Source organism: Temnothorax nylanderi, unplaced genomic scaffold (assembly GCF_030848795.1).
Source record: "Temnothorax nylanderi isolate EJ_2023f unplaced genomic scaffold, tnyl_v1.0 TNYL_tig0046_pilon, whole genome shotgun sequence".
NCBI lineage: Eukaryota > Metazoa > Arthropoda > Insecta > Hymenoptera > Formicidae > Temnothorax > Temnothorax nylanderi.
In genome coordinates, this window is record NW_027249108.1 from 1,251,323 (window position 1) to 1,273,750 (window position 22,428).

General features: G+C 42.1%; 3 protein-coding genes and 1 long non-coding RNA gene across 12 annotated transcripts; 1 reads left to right on the plus strand and 3 right to left on the minus strand.

The window, feature by feature from the left end:
* Positions 1-284: 284 nt before the first annotated feature.
* Positions 285-13,987, minus strand: Spz3 (Spaetzle domain-containing protein 3). 8 transcript variants are annotated; one of them, XM_071705512.1, is made up of 8 exons: positions 13,798-13,987; positions 12,309-12,462; positions 7,068-8,128; positions 6,582-6,819; positions 3,213-3,337; positions 2,766-3,041; positions 2,392-2,517; positions 285-2,267 (listed from the first exon to the last, which is right to left on the minus strand). In XM_071705512.1, the coding sequence occupies exons 3-8, from the start codon at positions 7,637-7,639 to the stop codon at positions 2,072-2,074; spliced, it is 1,533 nt and encodes a 510-aa protein (XP_071561613.1). In that variant the 5' UTR covers positions 7,640-8,128; positions 12,309-12,462; positions 13,798-13,987; the 3' UTR covers positions 285-2,071. The 8 variants fall into 8 exon arrangements, with proteins under 8 accessions (XP_071561613.1, XP_071561612.1, XP_071561614.1 ...); XM_071705511.1 differs by lacking the exons at positions 12,309-12,462; positions 13,798-13,987 and adding exons at positions 9,894-10,213; positions 10,959-11,045; XM_071705513.1 differs by lacking the exon at positions 12,309-12,462 and having other exon boundaries at positions 13,773-13,987.
* On the plus strand, positions 12,370-15,148 carry LOC139772121 (uncharacterized). Its single transcript, XR_011718058.1, has 2 exons — positions 12,370-12,464; positions 13,063-15,148. It is a non-coding gene; the product is annotated as an uncharacterized lncRNA (long non-coding RNA).
* A 181-nt stretch (positions 15,149-15,329) lies between these two features.
* Positions 15,330-17,881, minus strand: LOC139772115 (uncharacterized). Its single transcript, XM_071705519.1, has one exon. It carries the CDS (start codon positions 17,879-17,881, stop codon positions 16,355-16,357), a length of 1,527 nt encoding a protein of 508 aa, XP_071561620.1. The 3' UTR covers positions 15,330-16,354.
* A 90-nt stretch (positions 17,882-17,971) lies between these two features.
* Positions 17,972-21,406, minus strand: Kel (kelch protein). Of its 2 annotated transcripts, XM_071705508.1 has the most exons (10): positions 21,265-21,406; positions 20,710-21,069; positions 20,368-20,514; positions 19,780-20,184; positions 19,436-19,689; positions 19,133-19,360; positions 18,868-19,040; positions 18,581-18,721; positions 18,254-18,509; positions 17,972-18,162 (listed from the first exon to the last, which is right to left on the minus strand). In XM_071705508.1, exons 2-10 carry the CDS (start codon positions 20,784-20,786, stop codon positions 17,972-17,974), a joined length of 1,872 nt encoding a protein of 623 aa, XP_071561609.1. In that variant the 5' UTR covers positions 20,787-21,069; positions 21,265-21,406. The 2 variants fall into 2 exon arrangements, with proteins under 2 accessions (XP_071561609.1, XP_071561608.1); XM_071705507.1 differs by lacking the exon at positions 21,265-21,406 and having other exon boundaries at positions 20,710-21,256.
* Between the last annotated feature and the right edge of the window lie 1,022 nt (positions 21,407-22,428).

A 22,428-nucleotide genomic window follows, 5' to 3' on the forward strand; every position in this document is an offset into this window, starting at 1 on the left:
TCTCGTTTTCATTGGTTCAACCTTGTTTCGTTTTAAGTAGGCATTATCTTGAGCGTTTCCTCTTGTTACTTTTTACGTCTTCCTCTATTTTTGTCACGAGAATATCTTAAGTAGTTAAGAGCGAAGGAGAGTAGGTAAAAGAGCTTATCAGGTATCCGTCCAACGATTAGAATAATAAATAAATATGTTCTCAAAGGGTTGACGGTGTCAACACACATTAACTATATGTATATATATGTATATGTGTATATATAGGGTGGGGCACCTAAAAGAAAACACCGAAATATTTCGAAAAGTGAGTCCGGCAGGCAAAGATGTCTCAGACAAAAGTTGTGTGTGGGGGGGGGGGGGGACAAATAATTACATATCTTTTCGAAAGGCAACAGAAAATGAATTGTTTACAAGAAATTTTATGTCAAAATGTTAGAATAAGATATAAGACATTTCGTAAACTATATTGACTTTTTGATAACTGTAATAATTGTTCATGTAGAATAATTAGAAGAATAATATTATGTAAAAAAATCATATAATTTTATTTAAAAAAGGCTTCTATTACTTTGTAAAATCAATTTTTTCGAAAGTGGATTTTACCATTATTTGTCCCACCAACTTTTGTCTGAATCATTTTTGCACATATCTTTTCATATAATATCTTTTTTACATACAATAATATTCTTTCCCTCATTCTTACTTTTAGATTCATATAGATCTTGCATGTATCTTCCTTTCGCGCAGAGGATTGTATGCTTGCCTTAATTAAAGTGTAATCGTTTAACGCAACATTAAAAACTAAAAATTAAAAATTAATTATTTTTAAGGCAGTTATGTACTCTACGGCGCGCAATAAGTCCTAAGAGGAAGTTATTCTTAGGACCTATTCCAGCCCACGCTCATGCATTCGCGTTTCACAACCGTTTGAAGAGCCGTGCAGCCGTACGTACAATGTCCACGAAGTAAAATAAAACGTTTTGTGCGCGCGCGACGCTTACTTACGGACTAAACGCTGCCTAATGATCATTGCAGCTATTTATTGTAGTTATAATCGACAATTATTAGAAAGAGCCTATAAACGGTAACATTTATTTTCTACTTATACAAATAAAATCTGAATCACGAAAATGGTTCTGCGCTACGTATTATGCTGTTTGATTCAAATCTGTTATCAAAGATTGATGCGAAACTGTGTTCAATTCAATCTCGTCCGATACATCATTTTCTTCCATTAGATAGGTCTACTCACGCGATTTATTGGCTGATTTCGCGGTTTGAAGGTTCGCTCAGATGCATCGGCTAAATAAATCATATATTTATACCACATATCGTTATCGAGATACTGATGTATAGCTTTATTACTGTGTTATGATATATCGAGATAGGTATTTTAATTGAACGGCTGTCGCTACATTTAGATCCATCGCGTAAATTTATTTCTCAGTTTCGACGGACATCATTAATCGTTGATCGGCTGGAATCTTTCAAGCAAACTGATCAGTCTGAACGTATGATAACGGTTCTGCTATGCAATATAGCAGTTTCTTGTTTTAAAAAATGGCATTGATATTACAAGCGCAGTTGGACTTCGACCAATTTTAATGAATCGAGAAAATAGCAACGTCTTAATAGATTGTACTATAACGAAGCAAAGAAAAGCAAAAAAATCGCGAGACGTAGAAAAGGACATGATTAAACAATTAAATCGTACATATTTGAGAAGAAGAATAGAAAGGAGCGATACACCTCATTGACGAGCTAATATTTCTTATGATGAATTCGTTGATAATTTGATTAATTTATCAGCAAAGAAATGTCAATTGATACATATCATTCTTCAACCTTTAAAAGTTGCGCTATATAAAAGTCTCTAATTTTTAAAAATCAAAATGGTGGGACGCTTAAATTGGCCGATGCGCAAATCGTGCCTATACCTATGCACACTTTTCTTATCACAGGTTACTGTCAACAGTCCTTATGATAATCGTCTAAATGGGTTGAGAATGAATAAACCGTTTTTAAGAGTTCACATGGCACGTTTTACGTAGCGTGTCAATCTCTGTGTCACTTTCCGGCCTCAGTTTCGGCCATTAGATGAGGAGAACTTGCCGCTGTTGATAGGATCGCATCGACATACGCAGCAGGAGGGAAACAGGAACCAGTCCATGAATATACCCTTACAATCGTTGTCCGGGTCGTACGCGAGCAGCCTGTGCCACTTGTATTTCTGCTCGCACCCGCAGTCCCCGCTGCACCGATTCGTTTGCGTTTTCCTGCAAAAGGAAAATACAGTGTCTATACTGTGCTTATTTTATATAAGAATCCGTAGGTATGAAGAATCGTGTAAAACAATTGAGATGAGTGGAGCGCCGGAATAAGCAATATCGTTTTACTCACGAGCACACTTCCTGGTGTATCGCTTGCTCGAAATGCTGGGTATTCACGATGGCGCGAATCTTTCCGGCACTGTTGCTTGCCCAGTAAGGAGTCACGATCTCAACTTTCGATTCGCACGCGTCGATTCTGTAACCATTATCGCGATGTTAAATTATTTCTAATCAGTCTGCTGCAGCAGTAAAAGAGAAACGGAAAAAAGAGAGAAAGAGAAAACATGCATAAACTCCGCACTTTATTAAAAGTGTATTACCGATGGATATAGTATTCATAATAATCTTGCCAAGATACAAAAAGTATAAAATTGTATATATAATAAAATATATAAGTATAAAATGAGATAATAATAAAACAGAAAATCGATTTCCGATTCTCACCTGCCGCTCTCCGTGCTGCGGTTTTTCCCAAAGGACTGCCTGGTATTTCTACTTCTGCTAAAATACTCCTCGCCGATCTCGCTTTCTACGTGCGATTCATCATCTCTGGGCCCGCCGTCCGGGATATCGTGCTTTCGCGCTTCTCTACTTTTTCTTCGCGTTCTAGTACGATGCCCGTGGTCGCTCGATGACCCGTGTCCCGGACTCATCTCGAAATCACCGTACATCCTTTTCATCAACGCTTTATTTTCGTCAATGAAACGTTCTATCCGTTCTCTAAAACAATCGATTTAATTAAAGTGCGATTCATATTACAGCCAATTGCCACGTTGCGATAAGTTACCTTCCCTAATAAGAGAGTTTTAATTGTTTAACTGTAGTTAGGTATAACGTTATACCTCTAGGGTGCATATTAAAAAAGTAACAAATAAAATTACTTATACGCACATTGGATATGTGTTTCCAGCGGTCGGACAGAACAACTGATGATATCTCTTGATGCATGGTGCGCCTCGTATTAAGTCTCCCCTCAGCTCGACACCCAAAGCTACCGAAAGCGCGGTCCAAAGTATCTACGATGAGTAATTTTCAGTTTGTTGAAATTATTAATTTTCTAATTGTTATGGGATTAATTTTTTCTTATATAGATATCTATCAATTTTTAAAAAATTATATGTATATTGCACAGATAACGTGTAAAAGCTACTTTAAAGACCCTAAGAAGTTTTAACAAGGCAGAAGTTAAACAATTATCCATCTTCAGCGAATATATTTTACTGATGTAGCGAAATCGTCATTGCTTTGATAGCAGGATAATTTAGCAAATAAGATTCTTGTGATGAGTCTTTCTGCTGTCCGTATAAAATAATTGACGATATTTGTCACGGCGACACAAAATACGCCGAGAAACATTTTTATTGTACACGTTAATTCACCGTATACCGGAAGTCGATGTCGGCTAATTAAAGATCGCCCGCCTACGCTCGTATCTCTATTCAACTTCCAGTCAGCATCCAGTCAGTAGGCGTCATTCATAATACGGGAGAATTCTGATAGTGGTCACGTCCGTCGTGCATTGCCCACGAGAAATGAATCATACAGCATATAAGCAAGGCTAAATCAAAGTGCTACCTGCATGCGAATCTAAATTTAAGAAAATTATATTTCTCAAATATTTTAATATTATACCTATATAAATATAATCTATACATATATATGATGTATATAGAATTTAGCGTTGCGAAAAGTGGAAGGCCGATTAAGAGGCCGTATTGCGAGAATATATTTATGACGATCGAGATAAAAGTTGCTTTTCGCGTTCCGGCTTCCTCTCGCCATTTTTTTAACGTTATCTCGTATCGTTCGGCACGTAGAGAATAGAGATGTGACAAATAAGCGGCAATTTTTAGAATAATGTCCCGTTGAATAAAATGGATGACGGGGCAAGAATAGATGACCGATGAAATCAGTTAGGAAAACTCGTTACTATGTAAGATACAATTCTCTCCGCGAAAAATTATGAAACACAATCGAGTCCCTGTCCATCGTCGTCGATTCCTTCGCGAACGTTGATGAAATGGATAAGATTTTTCTGTAATAGATAGGAACAAACAAAAAAAAGATAATTTATTCGGAAACAAAGAGCGATCAAGATTATTCTATGCATCGATTGCGCTAGATAATTATCCTCATTACGTATCATTACGTTATTATTATTATTACTCATTACTGTTATTAGTACATTATGATGCAAATGCATGGTTTGTTTACTTACGACCGTACGCCCTCGAATATAGCTTCTCAATTCGATTTATTTTTAGATTTAGATCGCAGTCAAGCTTTCCGTATGTAAATGCTTGAAATGTGAATGCAATTTCATTCAGAATGTCGTGTTTGAACGTTAGCTAGAAACAGACGATACTACCAGAGAGAGTACACTTGAAATGTGTGTGTGAATGCAATTTCATTCAGAATGTCGCGTTTGAACGCTGGTTGGAAACAGAAGATACTATCAGAGAGAGAGAGAGAGAGAGAGAGAGAGAGAGTAGAAAGTACACTTATTGTGTATTATGTTACGTGGATGTTATACAAGAACGGCACATGAATTAACAGCTAAAAGGAAATACGAAGGTCGCAAACGTTTCTCCTTGACTTTCTTTACGAAACGCGAGACGGTAGTTGTAGTGACCGAGAGATCGACTTAAGAAAAAAAAGAGATTAGTTGTGAGCTTTCTTAGAACAACGTGGTGGTTGATTAAAAAGTAATAATACTAAATCTGGAATATGTAAAACTGTTCAAAAAGTATCTTTTTAAAAAAGATAAAAAAGCCAAGAGAATGCATTAATTGAAAAAATAATACAGCTTGAGGCAAATGCTGTTAGAGTGTTTTTTCCATATAAAGATAGATTTAAAAACACTCAAAATCTTATAATAATTTCAAAAGAAAAATAGTAAAGCGTGAGAAATATATTACTATAGTATTATTAATTAAATTAATATAGTATTATAGTATTAATATAGAAATCCGACTTTCCGTTGTAATATCTCTGCTCGTAGGAAATATAAAGATAAAGCTCTTTCTCGTGTAATTCAAATCCAAGGTATTAAACTTATGAAGTTCTTGATTGGCACAGTCGTTTCTGACATAAGATCTGATAATTTCATCAGGTATTCATAATCGAGCGGATCGTGTACCTATAGATTATATCACCGGAACGGTCTCGCCGCTTGTGCATCGCTGGCGCATACATTTAGCACTGCCGTGATGACTCGATAACTTGTCCAGAACAAGGTTACACATTAAAATATAAGGCAAGCGTTCTAAACATTAATGAAATTTTTTTTCCGTTTTGAGAGATAAAAAATTCTAGATATACCTCTTTCGAATAGATGGATAGTTTCTTAAGTCGAGTAAGTAATTACGATTTAATCGTAACAATGAGTTGCGATTATTTACTAATCGATCGTTATGACAGAGCTAATAAAGAGAAACAGAGGTAAAAACAGATATAATGGAGAAATTACTATATATTATTATATAGCGCTGCATGAGCGCAAAAATTTGCTTTTTAATGTAAAGTCACAAATTACTATTCGTTCGTAAGAGGCTATCTGTAGTGTTGCGAATCAAGATTGATTTTCCATGGGTTAGACTAGAAAAACCGGATTGCCCTCGCGATAATTCGTTCCGTTAAATACCTATATGAGGTAAAAAAGGTCAGATTTCTCGAAAAACATGTAGCTCTTTTTCGCTCTCAGGGACTCAATAATTTATATACAGTATACTATACATATATTTACATTATAATGTATAGTATACTCTTCTTTATAAGATAATATATATCTACTATAAATTCTTTCTAGATTTATAATATATTTTCTTCTTTTTGTGCAGTGTTATGTGTACATGTGTGTTCCAGTCGAAGAAAAGGAATCATCAGAGTCGTTGCTCGATGATACATCACAGTCGAGGATTCGCGCGTCTCAATGTCAGTTTGACATCTAAACATCAACTCCTTCACGACCTCGCGCAATCTCGCGAGGAGGTCGTCGTCGCGCGAATGAACGCCGAACGACGTTGAACGAGGAGATGGAAACAAGAGAGGTAAAAGGGATTCGCGCGTTGGGACTGTAACCGGTGCGCGCATGCACGATTCTAGCGAAGGTACTAGGCTCCCCGGGGTCATGGATGCCGCGGTCTGAAATGTCACGTGCTGCTATTCGACTTTGAGGCTTTCCTGCAGCCACGGTCGCGTCGTCCTCGATATATTCAGGAAAACGATTCAGGGAGCGATTTCTTGCTCGACGACACTCACCGGTATCTGCACGAATGTCCCGTTGTTCAGCTGGGGATACGAGTACAGGGGTACCACGGGCACGGTGCCGTTCTTCAGGAAGATCGGGCCCTGGATAGGCGTGACGTGGGCGTTCGTCGGTATGTCCTGATCCTCCTCGTCGTAATAGTCGTCGAAATCGTCGTCGTAGTCCAACACGGCGTGGACCGAGGTCTTGGTACCCGGACCAACGGAGCTCCCGCCGTTGACCCTCGTGTAACTTTAGGCAAATTAAACTGTGTATAGCACGGAGTGTTCTCGATTCACGCGCAAAGAATTATCTCATCTACAGATACAAGCTGCCGTTGAACTCGATTGAAATATTCGCAAAGGAAGAAATTGAATAAATATAGCCGATTTAGAATTTTGGATAGAAGAAAGCGTATACGATATTTTGTTCGTTAACGTTGCGTTATATGAGAGAGAGAAGAAAAAACGAGAAGAGAAAGAAAAAATATTTCTATTTACCCAATAGGTCTTTCCGGATAATTTTCCTGCTCCTCTATCCGAGTTTTTATGGGTTCAGGCGAACGCTGATGCTGAAACGACGAAGGGGGCGGAGGTGGTCTCATCTGTTGCTGCTGTTGCTGTTGCTGATGCTGTTGCTGATGCTGCTGTTGCTGTTGCTGCTGTTGCTGCTGCTGCTGCTGCTGCTGCTGCTGCTGCTGCTGCTGCTGCTGCTGCTGCTGCTGCTGCTGCTGCTGCTGCTGCTGCTGCTGCCTCGGTTGAGTTCTTCTAAAATCCTGATTGTACACAGCGTAACGAGTGTCCTGCGACGAGAAGGACGTGTGTTCCGCGTAAACCTCATGGTTCCTCTGCTGCGTGGACTGACTACGTCGATGCTGATGATACTTGATCGGTGGTGTATAGGGTTCGTTATGAAAGCTCTCCCGTTCGTTGTAACTGGGCGCAGATCCCGGTGGTAGCACGGCGTTCAAACGAAGGTTGTTGGGGGTCGTGTGGCCCCCGGTCGAACCCGCGTAAAGGAACGGCGCCATCGTCACCGACTGATAGGGTAAACTGAAATTCACCAACGCCATTTCTCTCGCATTCGGGGAGGAGATTTTCCCAGATTCACCCCTCGGAATCCGAATTCTTCCTTGGCTCGCGCGGACGGTGAGTTTTTTTTTTCTCGGGTGGCCTCGCGGTGTGACACCTCGGGTGACGGTTAGCTTGATCCGTAGGACCAGACACGTTTTCTCGTCACGGAGATCATGATCGAGTCATTGACGACTTCGCAAGGTAGCGCCGGGCTCCAAGGACTCGTTTGTCACGAGGGAACCGAAATCGTGCGGAGCAAGGACACTATCGTCGACGCGATCATATCGAGGGTTTCCGCTTCCTGGTTGCGCCGGTCGTGCGTTCACCGTATTTAGATTGCTTTTCAGGGGCGGGTCCGATCTGTCTCCTTTTCGGTCAATGATGCCCATGCGCCCGCATGATTAATCAGAGAAAGGATCTGGATATATCGATTGATCAAGATCACTGTTCTTCGATTTGTATCTCTCGCGACGCGCAACGAGATTGGACTGAAAATCGAAGGAATCGCACACCGTTAAATTCGTAGTGTCAAATTATAGTCAATTTTAAGTATTTAAAAGACATAAGTAATTTTTAACCATATTCCATAGGTCGTCAATATGTCGTTAATTTAACTAAATCAATGAAGTTAAAGTAATACTGTTCTGTGTTAAAAAATTAAAATAATAAATTTCGACACACATGATAATTAAAAATAATCAAAATGTTGTTTAATTCAAGGTATTGGTTTAAATTTCATCCTTTAATATTTAACAGCGTAATATTGTACCATGTTGGTGAAAGGAAGAGTCACGCGACTGAGGTGTATTACTTTCATCGACGATAAAATTTCGTTACCAAGTTCATCATCGAGTCGATATAAAAAAAAAATCTTGAATCCTAATCATCATCATCGGCATCACCGATTAAAAACAGCAACTAAAATAGTATGTTGGGACTGTCTCGCCGATTCTCTACATATTTATCGTTTCGAGGAATAATCTGTGGCAATCGTTAACTCGGATCGCGATCACGTTCTCGGGTACGCTACCTGCCCGTACGAAGGGAGAATAACGAACTCTCATTCGTTGAGTCATCCGTCTGTAGAAAGTGCTCCGCGTCCCGGATCATAAGCGACGCGAGGTACACAAGCGTTGATACGTGCAAGACGTTCGCGTAAGTTCGAAAATTTGTCGCGAAGCGAAAATCGTGATGTGTTTAAAAAATAAGCGAGCTGGAAGAAAAGAGCGCTCCTAATGTCTGCCGTGCCATAATGAATTATATCACTTGGTACGTATCACGCGATCGAAAACCGTCTGGCGATCGCAAACGTGACGCGATTCGCGAACGAGACGAAAAGGCAAAAAGCGAGAATTGAATCGCAATCACATGCGAAAAGTTTTATAAGGCTATCTTATCTAAAATGTGAGGGACACAACTGACACAAGAGCGCATGCATGCAGCTAAACGAGCGGATATCAATTGCGACGCGGAAAGAACGTGAAAAGAGGAAGAAAAGAGAACTCGGTGATTGTTACGCCAACGCGACACGCCGAGTCGGCGTAAATTTATTTGGAAAGTCGAACGAGTTTGGGCGCCGCTCGTCACTTTCGCCCACCGGATTACCGTCTTTCCAATCGAATATGCAAAACGGTTTTCACTAAAGGTAAAAGCAGGACCATCCTACCTGCGTCGAGATCACTCTCTATTTTTTACGAAATTATACGCCCGAGACCGGCGTGTGTGTGTGTGTGTGAAATGGACGTGGTCCCTATATGAAAATTTCACAACGGCCTCTTTCCTTCCGCAATGCACTCGCCGGATCACGGTGGACTACGGTAATATCGATATTTCAGATTGAGCAAATTAACAACGGAATAAAAAGAGAGAAAAAGAAGGGAGAGAGTGAAAGAGAGTATCAGCGACTGATTTGCAAAGTGACGACTCGCGTGATCGGGGGACGCGTTACTTGTCGTGAAACATTGAGCCGACGATTAATCTCGGCAAAAAATCGGATTCAGCGTGGCCACGTGTTTCGGTTTATAGGTACGCGCGATCTTTCCCATCGCGCGCGCGCAAGCACGGTCTCTTTATGCCGCGCGCAAGGACGGGCGCGATTACGAAAGACCGTTTTCCGAGATGCGCAACGTCGCGGTCGGTCGTAGATACAATTAATCTGACCTATGCAAATGGGCACGCAGGTGAGCGCGAAGACACCATAGAACCGCGTAGATTTTCGCGCATATCTCCGCGAACGAGACGTTACAATCTTACCTGGACGTTAACTTTGCGCGATATTCACATCGCGCACGCAACACTGTATCACCCGCGTATCTCAGTCCGCGATATTTAGCCCGTGATGAATGTATTAAAGATCCATCCGACTCGTTCCCACTTTCACCTTCGCGAAGAAACGGATCTGGAGCACCGCGATTACGATCGGAAAGACAATCGGCGATCAAGAAAGATCACCCGCGCGCTCGCTCGCGGAGGTGAGGAACGGATCGCGGCGCAGCGCGCGACGCGAGACGAGATGGTGCGATACCGTCGCGTTGGCGAACGGCGACTGAAGGAGAGGACTTTTAAACCGGCAGCTATACACACGAGAGAAGAAACGGGAATAAAGCGTCAAGTGTCCCTCGATCGCGTGTGTAGAGACACGGTGGGCGCGCTGTTACTTTTACGCCACGCGTATATATCCCTTCCCGGGATTGTCCCCCGCGGCGTGTGCCCTCTCCCTCTACCTTCAATTTCGCGATCCGTACCTTCGATTCCCGCTCGATAGTCGCTCGTTAACGTGGGGTTCTTTTCTTTTTCGGCGCGTTCCCCTCGCTTAACATGGCGGATGAGTTCCTCTTTCGTCCCGCGCGTTTCTCCCGTCAGCCTGGCCGGTCATTTCCGGCCAAAAAAAAAAACTCGCCGCGTGCTCGATAACTCTTTCAGTTGTCGAGGAACGAGGCGAATCGGTTGACTTAACGATCGAGCGATTGTACTTGCAAATCGCGATTTGCAATCCTTTCATTAATATCGGCGTCGTCGGAGGATCGACACCCGTTAATCCTATTATATACGCGTGACTTTCTTCTCTATCACGTTTTATACAGCGTCCGGTTGAAAGTACCACGTGGAGAGAAATTTTGCAAAATAATTTTGATTTCGATTTTTCTTCGTTTAGAAAGTAACAGATTTAATTTGATCCGTAGTGGAAGGCACAAAGAAAGTTACACAAATAAAGAGAGAGATAGAAGCGTTTTGAAAATATTTTCTATTATAACAAGAGAAAGAACAGAGCGAGAACTTTAATTAATATTATTTACTTAAAATCTGATTTCCTCTTACACTGCAAGCTTTGAATGTTAGCCAAACGTATGCGCGCCCTATACAATGGCATTTGCGGCGAAAGGACAGATGGAAGAGGAATGCGAGGATCCAGGAAAAAAGAAATGGTAAAAAAGAAGGAAGGATTCCGAAAAGGTTTCAATCGCGGCGCACAGTCCGATCGCTTCGTGAGAACTGAAATGAAAGGCAGAGCGCGCCGGGAGAGAGAGGACGTTTCAGAGAGCACAGCTGTCTGAGAGGAGATGAAAGGAGGAGCAGCATCTTTCGTGATGCGCTACATGAAATATTCCGAGTTAAAATCCAAATAGGATATATAATAACCGGTCAATTCGGCCGACCGAGTTTTTCATCGCTTGTCCCGAGATCTCTAACGTCCAATGTCCATTTTTACCAATGTAGATTAACTTTAGTTCGATTTAACTTATTTTTTATTTTCTTCTGGGTTTAGGAATTAAAAAAAAAAGATAAAAATTAAGTTAAATCGAGATTAAAGTTAATTATCGGTAGAAACGGTTGTAAAGCAGAGTGACGCGAAAAACGCGTTGCGCGTCTCCAGTTTCCATCGCATAGATAGGCGTGAAGATCCCGAATATAAATAGGACACAAGTCACGCTCGCTCTTCCGGGGCGAATCCGCGATTCAACGTTTCTCGGTAAGGCGCGATCGCGTGCGTCACGCGGTGCAACAAATGCAAATGGTCGTAGGAAACCTTAAATGGGAAAATGATCGTTCTTACCCGGGCACTTTTCTCTCCTTTTTTTTTCTCTCTTTCTACGACACTCGAGACGCGGAATCCCGCGTATCGGACCGGACCCCGCGCCACTCCTCGGGCGTGATTTAATTTGAAATTGCGCAACTAACGTTTTTCTCTCTATTTGCCTCTCCAGGAGTGTATGTACAATTACGTAATGGTGGTAATCTTGACATCATTAGAGGATTTGCGCTTCTGCATTATTCGTGCGAAACACCGCTATAATTGGCATTGATTCATATATCGACTTATATTGTTGGAAAAATAATCTTGACGCAAAATAAAGATACACGAAAATTTGAGACGTAACAATAACTACAAGTTATTTTCCAATTTGTACGATCAATTTGGCGCAGGGTATTTGCTTTAAAAGATTTGTAGACACGTGCAGAGAGGAATGGGAATGAGTACGAAGCCATAAATCGATTTAACGACACGTGCTCACATCGGTATAAAGCTAAAGAAGAAAGGACTGAAAGGGAATCGAATACCTGGCGCGCACAGGCCCGTGCACGCTTATCCTCGTTATAGAGTTCATTGTTGCGCAACCAACAATGAACCATATGCAAATGCTGGCACCAGGCGACACCTTTCCTTACCTTTGGGAGAGGGAAGCCTCCGCGGGAGATCCGAGTGTGCACGCGCGATCTCCTTTCTGTTTCCATGTGTAACGATGAGAGATACGCGTGATCGATTGATCATCCGAGGCAAGTCTCGATTAAAACGAGATAGGAGAAGATCTCGCCGACTTTGCTGTAAGTAACGCAAATATATTTTCGATCATAAAGTGCCTTCATCAACTTTAAGTTGAAAGTCTACGCTTTTAATCTGACGAGACTCGCGATAAAAAATACTTTTTGACAAATTTTCCATGTTTACTTCGTAAGGAGACGATTATTTATGATTTATGTCCATTTCTACCAACATAGATTGATTTTAATCTCGGTTCATTTGTAGTTCTTAGAAAAAGATGAAAATTAAACCGAGATTAAAGATAATTTGCATGGAAATAGACAATAGACGGATAAGAAAAATCAATTTCTTTAATTTCCAAGACTTTACCTATCGTACGTGGTGTCTCTGTCTATTTGCATTACTTCCATTTTTATATAATAGACCTCTTCGTTATTCACCGTTATTATTTATAATTTATAATTATCTTGCCACACAAAGTAAATATGGAAAATTCTTCGAAGAGTATTTTTCATTGCAGATCTTGTTAAATTTTATATAAAAATAGGAATAGAACAATTTTTATAATCTTTTGCGATCATATACGTCGAGTTGAACATAATACTGCGCAATAATCCCGAGATATTGGCATACCTATATTATATAAAACTATATTTTTAGAATCTCTCCATAAAGTCCTCCAAATAATAAAGATACATCGTTGCGTTCGATCCGCTGATTAGATTAAATTGAGGACGGGACACACTCGATCCTCGCGCTCACCCGCAAAGATTAATTTTGGACGCAAAGAGGGTCACCGATACGGTCAGTATTAATTAAAGAGATATACGTTGCATCCTTAATTTTTTACAAGGTCGCGCAGCAAATCCAAACCGGAACCGAAAGACCGCGTTATTAGAGGAAAGGGAAAAAAAATGATCCGCACGTGACGCACACGACCGGTCATATATCGATCGCGCGGTTTCGCAACTCACGGGGAGCGCTGGGCACTCTCGCGCGACAATTCCATGATTCACGCGTGATTATGCACGCGTAACGGTCGCGATAAATTCGCGTTATTATCGCGCACGCGGGCGTAGTTTTGCGTTCCCCCCTCCCCTCCCCCCCCCCCCCCCGGTGAATCGCACCGCGGCGAATCGGCGAGCGCGACAGGCGGATATCATACCCGTTTGTCGGTTCGATGAACAAAAAAAAAAACCAGAAAAAAAAAGGAAAAATACGCGTCGTTTCGCATCCCCGTCGGGGATTTCGAGCCGAGCCGAGAGAGGCCGAGAGAAACGAAATGGAATTCGAAGGCGACGAGGTGCCAACGCCCACATACTTGCGAGTATCGTTCCGGCTATCGATCATAATGTGCCAATGACACTTACGCAAGAGCGTACTGTTCTCCCTTACGATTTCAATTTCAGATCGGCGTACATCCGTCACAGCGGTCTCCTTCGTCGTTTTCGATTTGCGTCAGCGGAGTCGACCCCGCCGGATATCCTCCAATACGATCTTTCTTTCTTAGGCCGGTTCTACAATCAGTCGTATATGTTGCAGTCGGATTTCGGAACGCGACCGATGGTCCAAGGAGAGAATTTTTTCGAAAACGAATTTTTCTCATTGGACCATCGGTTGCGTTCCGACATTCGACTGCGACTGCATGATTATGGCTGCGGTCCACTTGACGCTACAAATGCTTTGGAGCGTTTTTCTTCTCCTTCTTTCTTCATTGAAAGAAAAGAGAAGAGAAATGCTTCGAAGCATTTGTAGCGTCAAGTGGACCGCAGCCTATAGCGGTCTTAGCGATTTTCTTTGAAATTTCATTTTTGCGAGGAATCGCAAAAAAATTACGTGAAATTAAGGAATTCGATATGTGCAGCATATTACATACTTTATAAATTGTCTCCGCTAAACGCCACTTAAGTACTAAATTGACGATAGAAGTAATGTAATATCGAGGTGATAGCGGTTGGCCTTGACGCTCGCGAGGGCGTAAACAAAAAGGTCCTGGTACGATGTAAGTTGGTGTAACACACATGTATATATGTATACACCAGAACTTAATATATAGATATAAAATAAAATTTTGATCCGGTTCCGAGGTGAGAAGTTATATGAATAAACTCGCCGAGTCCGAAGGCTCTATTGTCATGTTCTGTTACAATGACGAACGTATCAATGCTACTTTTGCAGTTGTGTTCTTATATAATATATTATAAATCTATTCTGATATATTATGAATTCTGATCTTCATTTTTTTTCTAGAATTTTTTTCCAAAGAATAAAGTTTTCTGTAAAGGAATTCTAGAGGAAAAAAAACGAAGATTAGAATTTAATTTTCTAGCAAAAAGATGTAAATCAAAAATACTTCGCCAAAGCCTTTTCTCAAGACAATACACGAAAAAGATCGTATACATTAGAATTAATTACAATGATAATAGAACGACACGCGGTCGACTTGTGTGACTGTTCATGTAAGAGACCGGGCAGATTTTGCAATCAAAGCGCGTTTGAATGGAAGGAAGAGATTTCAATTCATTTCTCAATCAATTATACTCTATTCCATAAGGAAATTTCAAATTAACGCTATAGCGTTTGTACGCTTAGCAGCATACTGTTATGTTCAACATATGCTGCTCTGTGAGAGTTCCATGAGCACAAGGTATATATGTACATATTGGTATTTTTAATGCCGGATATGATTATAGTACGCTAAATAGTACACAAACGTTATTTAGCCTTCTGAAACCTAAAACGATAAGCATACAATCGTTAATTGTTCTCACAGAGGATATTTCGTTTGGAAGTGCCATACAGGTGCCATATATACGTGCAGGCACGTACGCGCAATTCAAGGTGTAATGTTGGCGCCATACGTTACTTTAGACAACTTTTTTTTTTAGAGGACCGATCGCCTCGCGAGTTATTGACAACAGCGAGCATCGTGTGACGAACACTTTTATTTCTGAAGGAGCGCTTGTATATATACAATATCGGAAAGCACCGACGACAGCGCAAACCACTCATGGGGACTGAATGATCCAAAAGTGTCGTGTAAAAATAACTTAATACTGGTTACGTTAGCGAATACATAAGTTTTTCATGAGGAATAACACCTATATAATATATAAATCAACAAGATGTGAAACGAGCAATTGTCTTACGCAAAGTCTATCAATAACATTTGTTTGCGTCGCGTGCACTTTTTATATAAAAGTCCCGTATAGTCTTTGTATATTTGTCTCGCTTTAAATCCGCAGAAAATTTAGGAAGCATACGCGACGCGAACAAACTCAAAACTACAATATAATTATCTCAACGCAGGTTTTATTCGATAAATTCTAATTCATATCACAGCTAAAATGTCGACTTAATTAAATTTATCAACGGGTGTCAAAGTGCTAAAAGGTTCTGCTATTCTAAGTTCGACTATTATTAAATATTGATATACACTGATATAGTTAATACCCAAGCAATCGTTATCCAATATTTTTGAAAAAGTGTGATTATGTATCTCCGATAACGCGTTGCATAAGTATAAACGAATAAATAATGTCAAAGTAAGCACACATCACATTGTATATTGTAGCAATAGCATAACTCTGCAAGTGCTTACTCTAGAATGTAGAATACATCTACAACATTCGGATAAGATATGTAGAACGACATGAAAAAAGGAGCAGTTAAAAATAATATCACCTGGATAATTATTGCTTTGAATTATAAAAACAGTATTTTTTAATATCCTTGAAATATTTTGAAATTGCTTTGAAATATATGAATTTATTGTCATAGGACACATATACTTAAATTCATTATTGTATCTCCACGCAAGCTTCTCCGCGCTACGAACGAGTCAAATCATAATCGCATCATGTATAATACAAATTAATGGAACACGTGTATTAAATGTTCGGAATACGCAAAAAACAGGCACTCTCTCATGATAATCAGATTTTTAACGATTTTAAGAATCATCGCTGTCGCTCTCTCGCTGTTCCCGTGATATTTCATCCACGCTTGGCGCGCCGTCCACGTTTCTATCGAGATTGTGAGAATTCCAGAGAGGAAGCCATTTATTCACGAACCACCAGTGTACGGAGAGCCTTCCATGATTGCACTCCGTTCTCTCGCATCTGCCGAGAAACTGAGATATTCCGGTCAGACTACCGCTTTGGCTGCGGATGCAGGAGTCGTCGCAGGTATGCTGATGTTCCACGTAGCGATTTACGGGACAGATAGGGGCGTTCGACGTGGAAGCGCCGGGAGCGAACACCGATCGCAAAACTGAAGACGAACTCGGCTCGTTGAATCTTGCATTAGATGTCGCGTTGCCGGACGACGTCGAAGGGCCCGGATCAGCACCGTTTCCACCGTTAGATGCATTCCCGTGACCGGACACGGAAGGACGATCCATCCTACCGACGTGAATCATGGCATATAGAGGATTGTTAACGGACTGTCCGGCCCGATTAATCCAATCCAGGTATCGTCCGATGTAGATCGTGGAATTCGGATCGGACGGGGCTTTACTGCGGCAGGTGCAATTAGCTGGATTCCTACAGTGACAACCTTCCATTTTCAACAGTTCAGCGGCGCGAAGGGCGGGGAACTTCGCGTACGAGTATTCGCCGCGGCAAAAGGGGCACCTGCAGTTTCTTGAGACTTGGTACACGTAATGCCTGGAGTTAGCGGCATTGTCTTGATATCGTAATCTGTTATACAAATTGTGACAGTGGTGACACATGTATCTCGCGTCCACGTTTCTACAGTACGGGCACGTGCAATTGTACACAATTGGATGAAGGGAGCGTTTCGTAGAAGCGTACGCGATATTCTCCGTGGAGAAGCAATTGCGACCTAATCTACTTAAAGAGCTTTGGTGGATGTTACTACTCAATCGAGAATAATCGATGTAGATGTGTCTCGGTTGATCGTATTGGCTCACATTTCTGGCACTTTCCACGTCGTTCAAAAAACTATGAGCAGGTACGTGATACTTGTAATAATGACAATGCGTTCTACTGCTACACGATATTCGCTCGCCTATTCGTTCGTACATATGATTATCTATGTTACCCTGATTGTTTTGCGCTAGCGATTCATTTCGTGGGACCTCCGCGCTTTCATCGTCGTCTTCATCATCGTCATTGTCCAAACGCTCGTAAATGTTTTCTTCCGATCCTTGCTGCTGCTGCTGCTGTTGTTGCTGTTGCTGTGGGTACTGTTGTAGTCGACGATTGTAATTGCGTATTAAATCAATCGGATTTTGATAATTTGGATTCAGATTCGGATGTATCTGTAGCGTGCCGTTGTTGGGACGATTCTGAAAGACACGCGCGACATGACCCACGTTTTGATAGCCGTCCTCCCTTTCCTGATTATTTCTGCCTTGATTCATTATTACCGCGGCTAATTCGCCGTTCTCATATCTCTGACAAACGCAACGCGGGCCTTGACAATTATGGCTGGCGCCGCGATTTTGTATTTGCATACCGCTGGGCCCGGCTTCCCGCGAGGAGTCCGATATCTCGGCACCCAGGTCCGTGCTTTGTTCCGTCGCATGCCCAGCGGATTGTAGACCTCACATTGTCGCTGCGGGGGCCATTGGCTTATCGATGATCGCCACACCTGCGTAACTACGCCCAACGCCCATGCAAGTCGGTAGAGTAGTCCAGGTATCGGTCCTTGGAGAATACACCTCTACCGATGCCAAACTGGAGGAACCGTCGTCTCCACCCACCACGTACAAAAGTCCGTTCAACGCCACGACACCTGTTCGACATAGTATTTATGTCTTTTTCTGCACGATAAGAGATTAACGTGAAAAAAAGGAGAAAATATATACAAAAAAGTAGTCGCCTACCGGCATTACGACGACACAACGCCATGTCACTGACAGGAGTCCACTGATTCGTCTCCGGATTGAATGCTTCTACGCTTTTTCGTACCAGTGGACCATCGTGACCTCCTACCGCGTATAGAATACCATCCAGGACACCGACACCCGCACCACTACGACGCGCGGACATTTCAGGTACAGGTTTCCATTGATCCTTCTCCGGATTATAGCACTCGACACTGGAGAGACATTGCCGAGATTCTCCATCGTAGCCGCCAACCTAATCACATTTCTCTACGTTAAACACGGACGAGATCGTCTTCGAAGTAACGATACTTGATATAAACTTACGGCGTAGAGCAATCCTTTGACAACGCCGACTCCTACGCTACTACGGCGCGTTGACATTCGTGCTATAGGCCTCCATTCGCGAGTCCGTGGATCGTAAACTTCAGCCGAATTTAATCCCGTCGAACCATCGAAGCCACCGACCTATATATACACGTAAAATATCGGTTATTACAGAGAGAAAAGAACAGTATTTTCTAATTGAAATTTTTTAAATTTCAGATACGCTAGAGAAAAAATTCACATTGATAAAGGACATAAAATGCAAAGAGGAGAATGTAACAACGTACAGCGTAAACGCAGTTGCCAAGCACGGCTACACCGAGCGTCGATCTCCTCGCTTCCATCTCGGGGCAGGGTGACCATTGATCCGCCGCGGCATCATAAATATCAACCGTTCGTACTCTCAGTGATCCATTAAATCCACCGACAGCGTATACGCGTCCGGCGAGAACACAGAGTCCTATAGTTCAACACATAGTCGTGCATACTTTACTAGGAAGAAAAGAGAACGATTCTGCCAAGTCGTTCTGCAAATTGATTAGCGCTATTTACCGGCTCTGCAACGTCGCGTTGGTAGCTCAGAAACTTGATACCACTTTTCCTCTTTAAAGTCAAAGCACTCGACGCTCCTGATCGCCTTTGGTGCTTGGCCACCGACAACAAGTAATACTTTGGGTAGTCCTCTCGGTTGTCTCGGTTTGGTACGCGGCGTTTTAAATAGTGACTTTTGCTCACCCTTCAGTAAGTGATACTTTAAAGCTTCGATCAAGAAATCCTTGCCTGCGGAAATTAAGGAATATGCATATCTTCTCGTAGCGTATACATACAGCGTATACATCGTAATAGCAAACTTACATTGCAAATTCGCCTTGAGGAGCGGTTCCTCTTCCACACGTTGTACCAAATACTCTTGAGAGAGCAAAGGCAAGCGCACGTGCTCCATTAACAGAGCCAAATCGTCTTGTCTCTTTTCGAGATCGTGGTGTACCCATGAGATAACGCATTCGAATACTTTCTCCTCGGAAGGTACCATTAAGCGGTCGCTGCAGATAAGTTTAGCCACTTGTTCGGGTGCCAGAGTTAAGAATTCTTCCGCATCAACCACTTCCCTACAATCGATGTTAAAAAATGCAATTAATACAATTAATACCGCATAATACAATCTGACTGAATGGATCGGGACTCGAGATGCGACTTACGAAAAATGCTGCTCGATGTAACTGTCCGCGTGCGTCAACAACTCGAGGCATCCATGCAAATCGGCAAACGCCCTAATACCGAGACAATTAGACGGATGCAATTGAGCCTGTAGGAAATCGCAACAGGCGTCTCGTACGTCCGTCAGTTGTAACAAATTTGCAGCAGGTAGGAGGACCTGCACGTTATCCTCGGTGACGTGAACCTCGGCGGAGTAAACGTAATCCACTAATAACTTTAACGCCGAATAATCCACGCCTTGCAACGTTATCCTTTGTTGATCGCGCTCCTCGAAACTCGTGAACATGGCATAAAAGTAAGGGCTGCACGCAGCGAGGACCATTTTGTGAGCCGGCACTTCCATGCCACCGTCCGCTACCAGAATGACGTCGCAGAGTAAGTTTTTCCTAAACAATAATAGCATGTTATTTAAATGATCTCATCTGGGGTGACGCAATATATAATAAACATAAATAACAATGCCTAAAGTATATATATTTTTCAAAGATGCGATACATCTAAACAAGGTTCAATTTTACAAAGCTAAACATCGAAGGATACATTAAAATTGATAAACAAAGGATATGTACTTTCTCATCTCATTGATGACGTCGAAGGCTCGATTCGTGTGATGATGATTCCGGTATGGTGGCTTATCCTTCCCGTTCTCGCGAGGAATATGCTTCTGCGAGCTTTCATCCAGAGAATTTTGGCTGGCATAGCGAAGCAACAAACAGCTGTAACGACAAAAAGACGCGCAGTTATAATTCCGATTTACAGAGCAGTTTCCATTGAGCTTCCCACCAAGCTTATTGTCGACTGATTTAATGGAGCAAAGTGCAAAAGCAAAAGATGAGAGACTCTTCTTTTATCCCAGAAGAAATCCAACGCAAAATCCATCACAGGACGAAAAAGATAATCGAGATACTCGCCTGCCCTTGGTGTCGGAACCGTCATTCATGTTATTGGGCGGCTGGTTCTGACTCCCGCTGACTCCCGCCGACTCCATTTCGATCGATTCTCAGCTGTTCGGGAAGGAACTCTGTGGCTGTGCGGCTCTAGCCGTCGGGGCCCGGGGGTCGGGGGACGAATCCTCGTCACGGTGACCCGAGTGGAGCGACGCGCCGAATTTCACGAGTCATATCATCGTCCAGCCACTCATCGCGACTCGGGGAAAAGGGGCGGCGGGCGGCGATGCTTGTCGACTCGCCGATCTCGACGCAGGAGACTTGGACGAGACTCGGATCACTCCTCGCCTCGTTTCGTTTCCTCGTTCGATCCGGGACTGCAAACTGCAATGCAAGTGAAATCGGACACACACAACGCGGCGCGCGGGAGAAGCGACGGGGAGGGAGAGGAGATTCCTGTTATCTGCCAAGTGCTCTGAAGTGCTCCGAGGAGCCCCGTGCACTCTGATGTGCACCGATGTATATATTTTGACAGCACGCGCACGGCGCAAGCTACGCCTTCCCCATTTCTCCCTCTACCTCTTTCTCTCTCTCTCTTTCTCTCTCTTGCTCGCTCGATACGAGTATAGGGCTGCGTTCAAAAACGTCACCCGAGTGCACACGAGTATACTCCCTTCTCTTTCTATCTCAGCGAGTTAGAAGGAGAAGGGAGTATACCCGTGTGTACCCGGGTGACGTTTCCGAACGCAGCCCAAAAGTCCTCTATTCGGTATTCAGTATTCAGTCTATTCTGAACTCCCCCTCGGCCCTCCCTCTCCACGTTTCGTCAGACGACACGTGCGCAGAAGCAGAACGCACGTCTTGCGCGCGCGCGCGCAATTTATTCTGCATGTAGTTTTCCGTGAAGGAGAGTGAGAACTTTAATTTACGGAGGGGACAGCTGTTTCAGAATAGAGAGATTCCTTTTCGGTTTTTTTTTTCAATTAAAAGAAGTAGATTGCAACAAGTGCCGTCAATTTTAACATCGGGGCGCGTATCTCGTGTTCTTTTGAAGCTTATAATCTTATAAATGCGACGACTATTGTTATCAAAAGATCGAAAAGCTCATGGATATCTAATGGAAAGAGTTTTATTTTTTACGCGAAAATGGGAAACAGTCGCGTTCTCTACTACGGACGCAAATATTACATTTCATATTAAATTTTTTTTTACTTTTTTTAAGGTCATTAAATACCACTTTTGTTTGCATTTTTTTTAAATCTTTTGTGTTTTATTTAAGCTTCGTTGAACGGCCGCTTGTTCTTTCGCTCCGAAAAATAAATCTTTCCCGTTACGTACAAATCAAAACGACTGCGTTGATATTACTCCGAAAATCGGGGACTTTTTAAATCTGCGACAAACGCTCTTCAATTCGAAATAAGCAACAGAAAATTACAAAAAGTTATCAACTCTCTGTTTATGTTAACAAAACGGCGCAAGGTATTACTTTGATAAGAATAAATCAGGACTTGGTCGAAGTCCTTAATCGCGGGATCATTATAATTAAAATGTATTTTAAACGTCGTGCTATTTTACAAAAAGATCGATTTAAAAAGTTTCCGATTTTCGGAGTAAAAATATCAATGCAATCGCTTCGATTTGTATGCGACGAGAAAGATTCATTTTTTTCGGAACTTAAAAGGACACGCGGGTGTTTAATAAAGCTTAAATAAAAAGACAAAAAAGATACAAGAAAGATTAAAG

Excerpts from the sequence above, each read along its gene's own strand:
- Spz3 (XM_071705512.1), bottom strand. The coding sequence starts at position 7,639 with ATGGCGTTGGTGAATTTCAGTTTACCCTATCAGTCGGTGACGATGGCG. Across the intron at positions 3,338-6,581 it reads GGACATTCGTGCAGATACCG|ATACTTTGGACCGCGCTTTC; the intron begins GTGAGTGTCGTC and ends TACTCATCGTAG. Across the intron at positions 2,268-2,391 it reads ATACACCAGGAAGTGTGCTC|GAAAACGCAAACGAATCGGT; the intron begins GTGAGTAAAACG and ends TTCCTTTTGCAG.
- LOC139772115 (XM_071705519.1), bottom strand. The coding sequence starts at position 17,881 with ATGCAAATACAAAATCGCGGCGCCAGCCATAATTGTCAAGGCCCGCGT.
- Kel (XM_071705508.1), bottom strand. The coding sequence starts at position 20,786 with ATGGAGTCGGCGGGAGTCAGCGGGAGTCAGAACCAGCCGCCCAATAAC. Across the intron at positions 19,690-19,779 it reads TACATCGAGCAGCATTTTTC|GGAAGTGGTTGATGCGGAAG; the intron begins GTAAGTCGCATC and ends CATCGATTGTAG. Across the intron at positions 18,722-18,867 it reads TTGGCAACTGCGTTTACGCT|GTCGGTGGCTTCGATGGTTC; the intron begins GTACGTTGTTAC and ends GTGTATATATAG.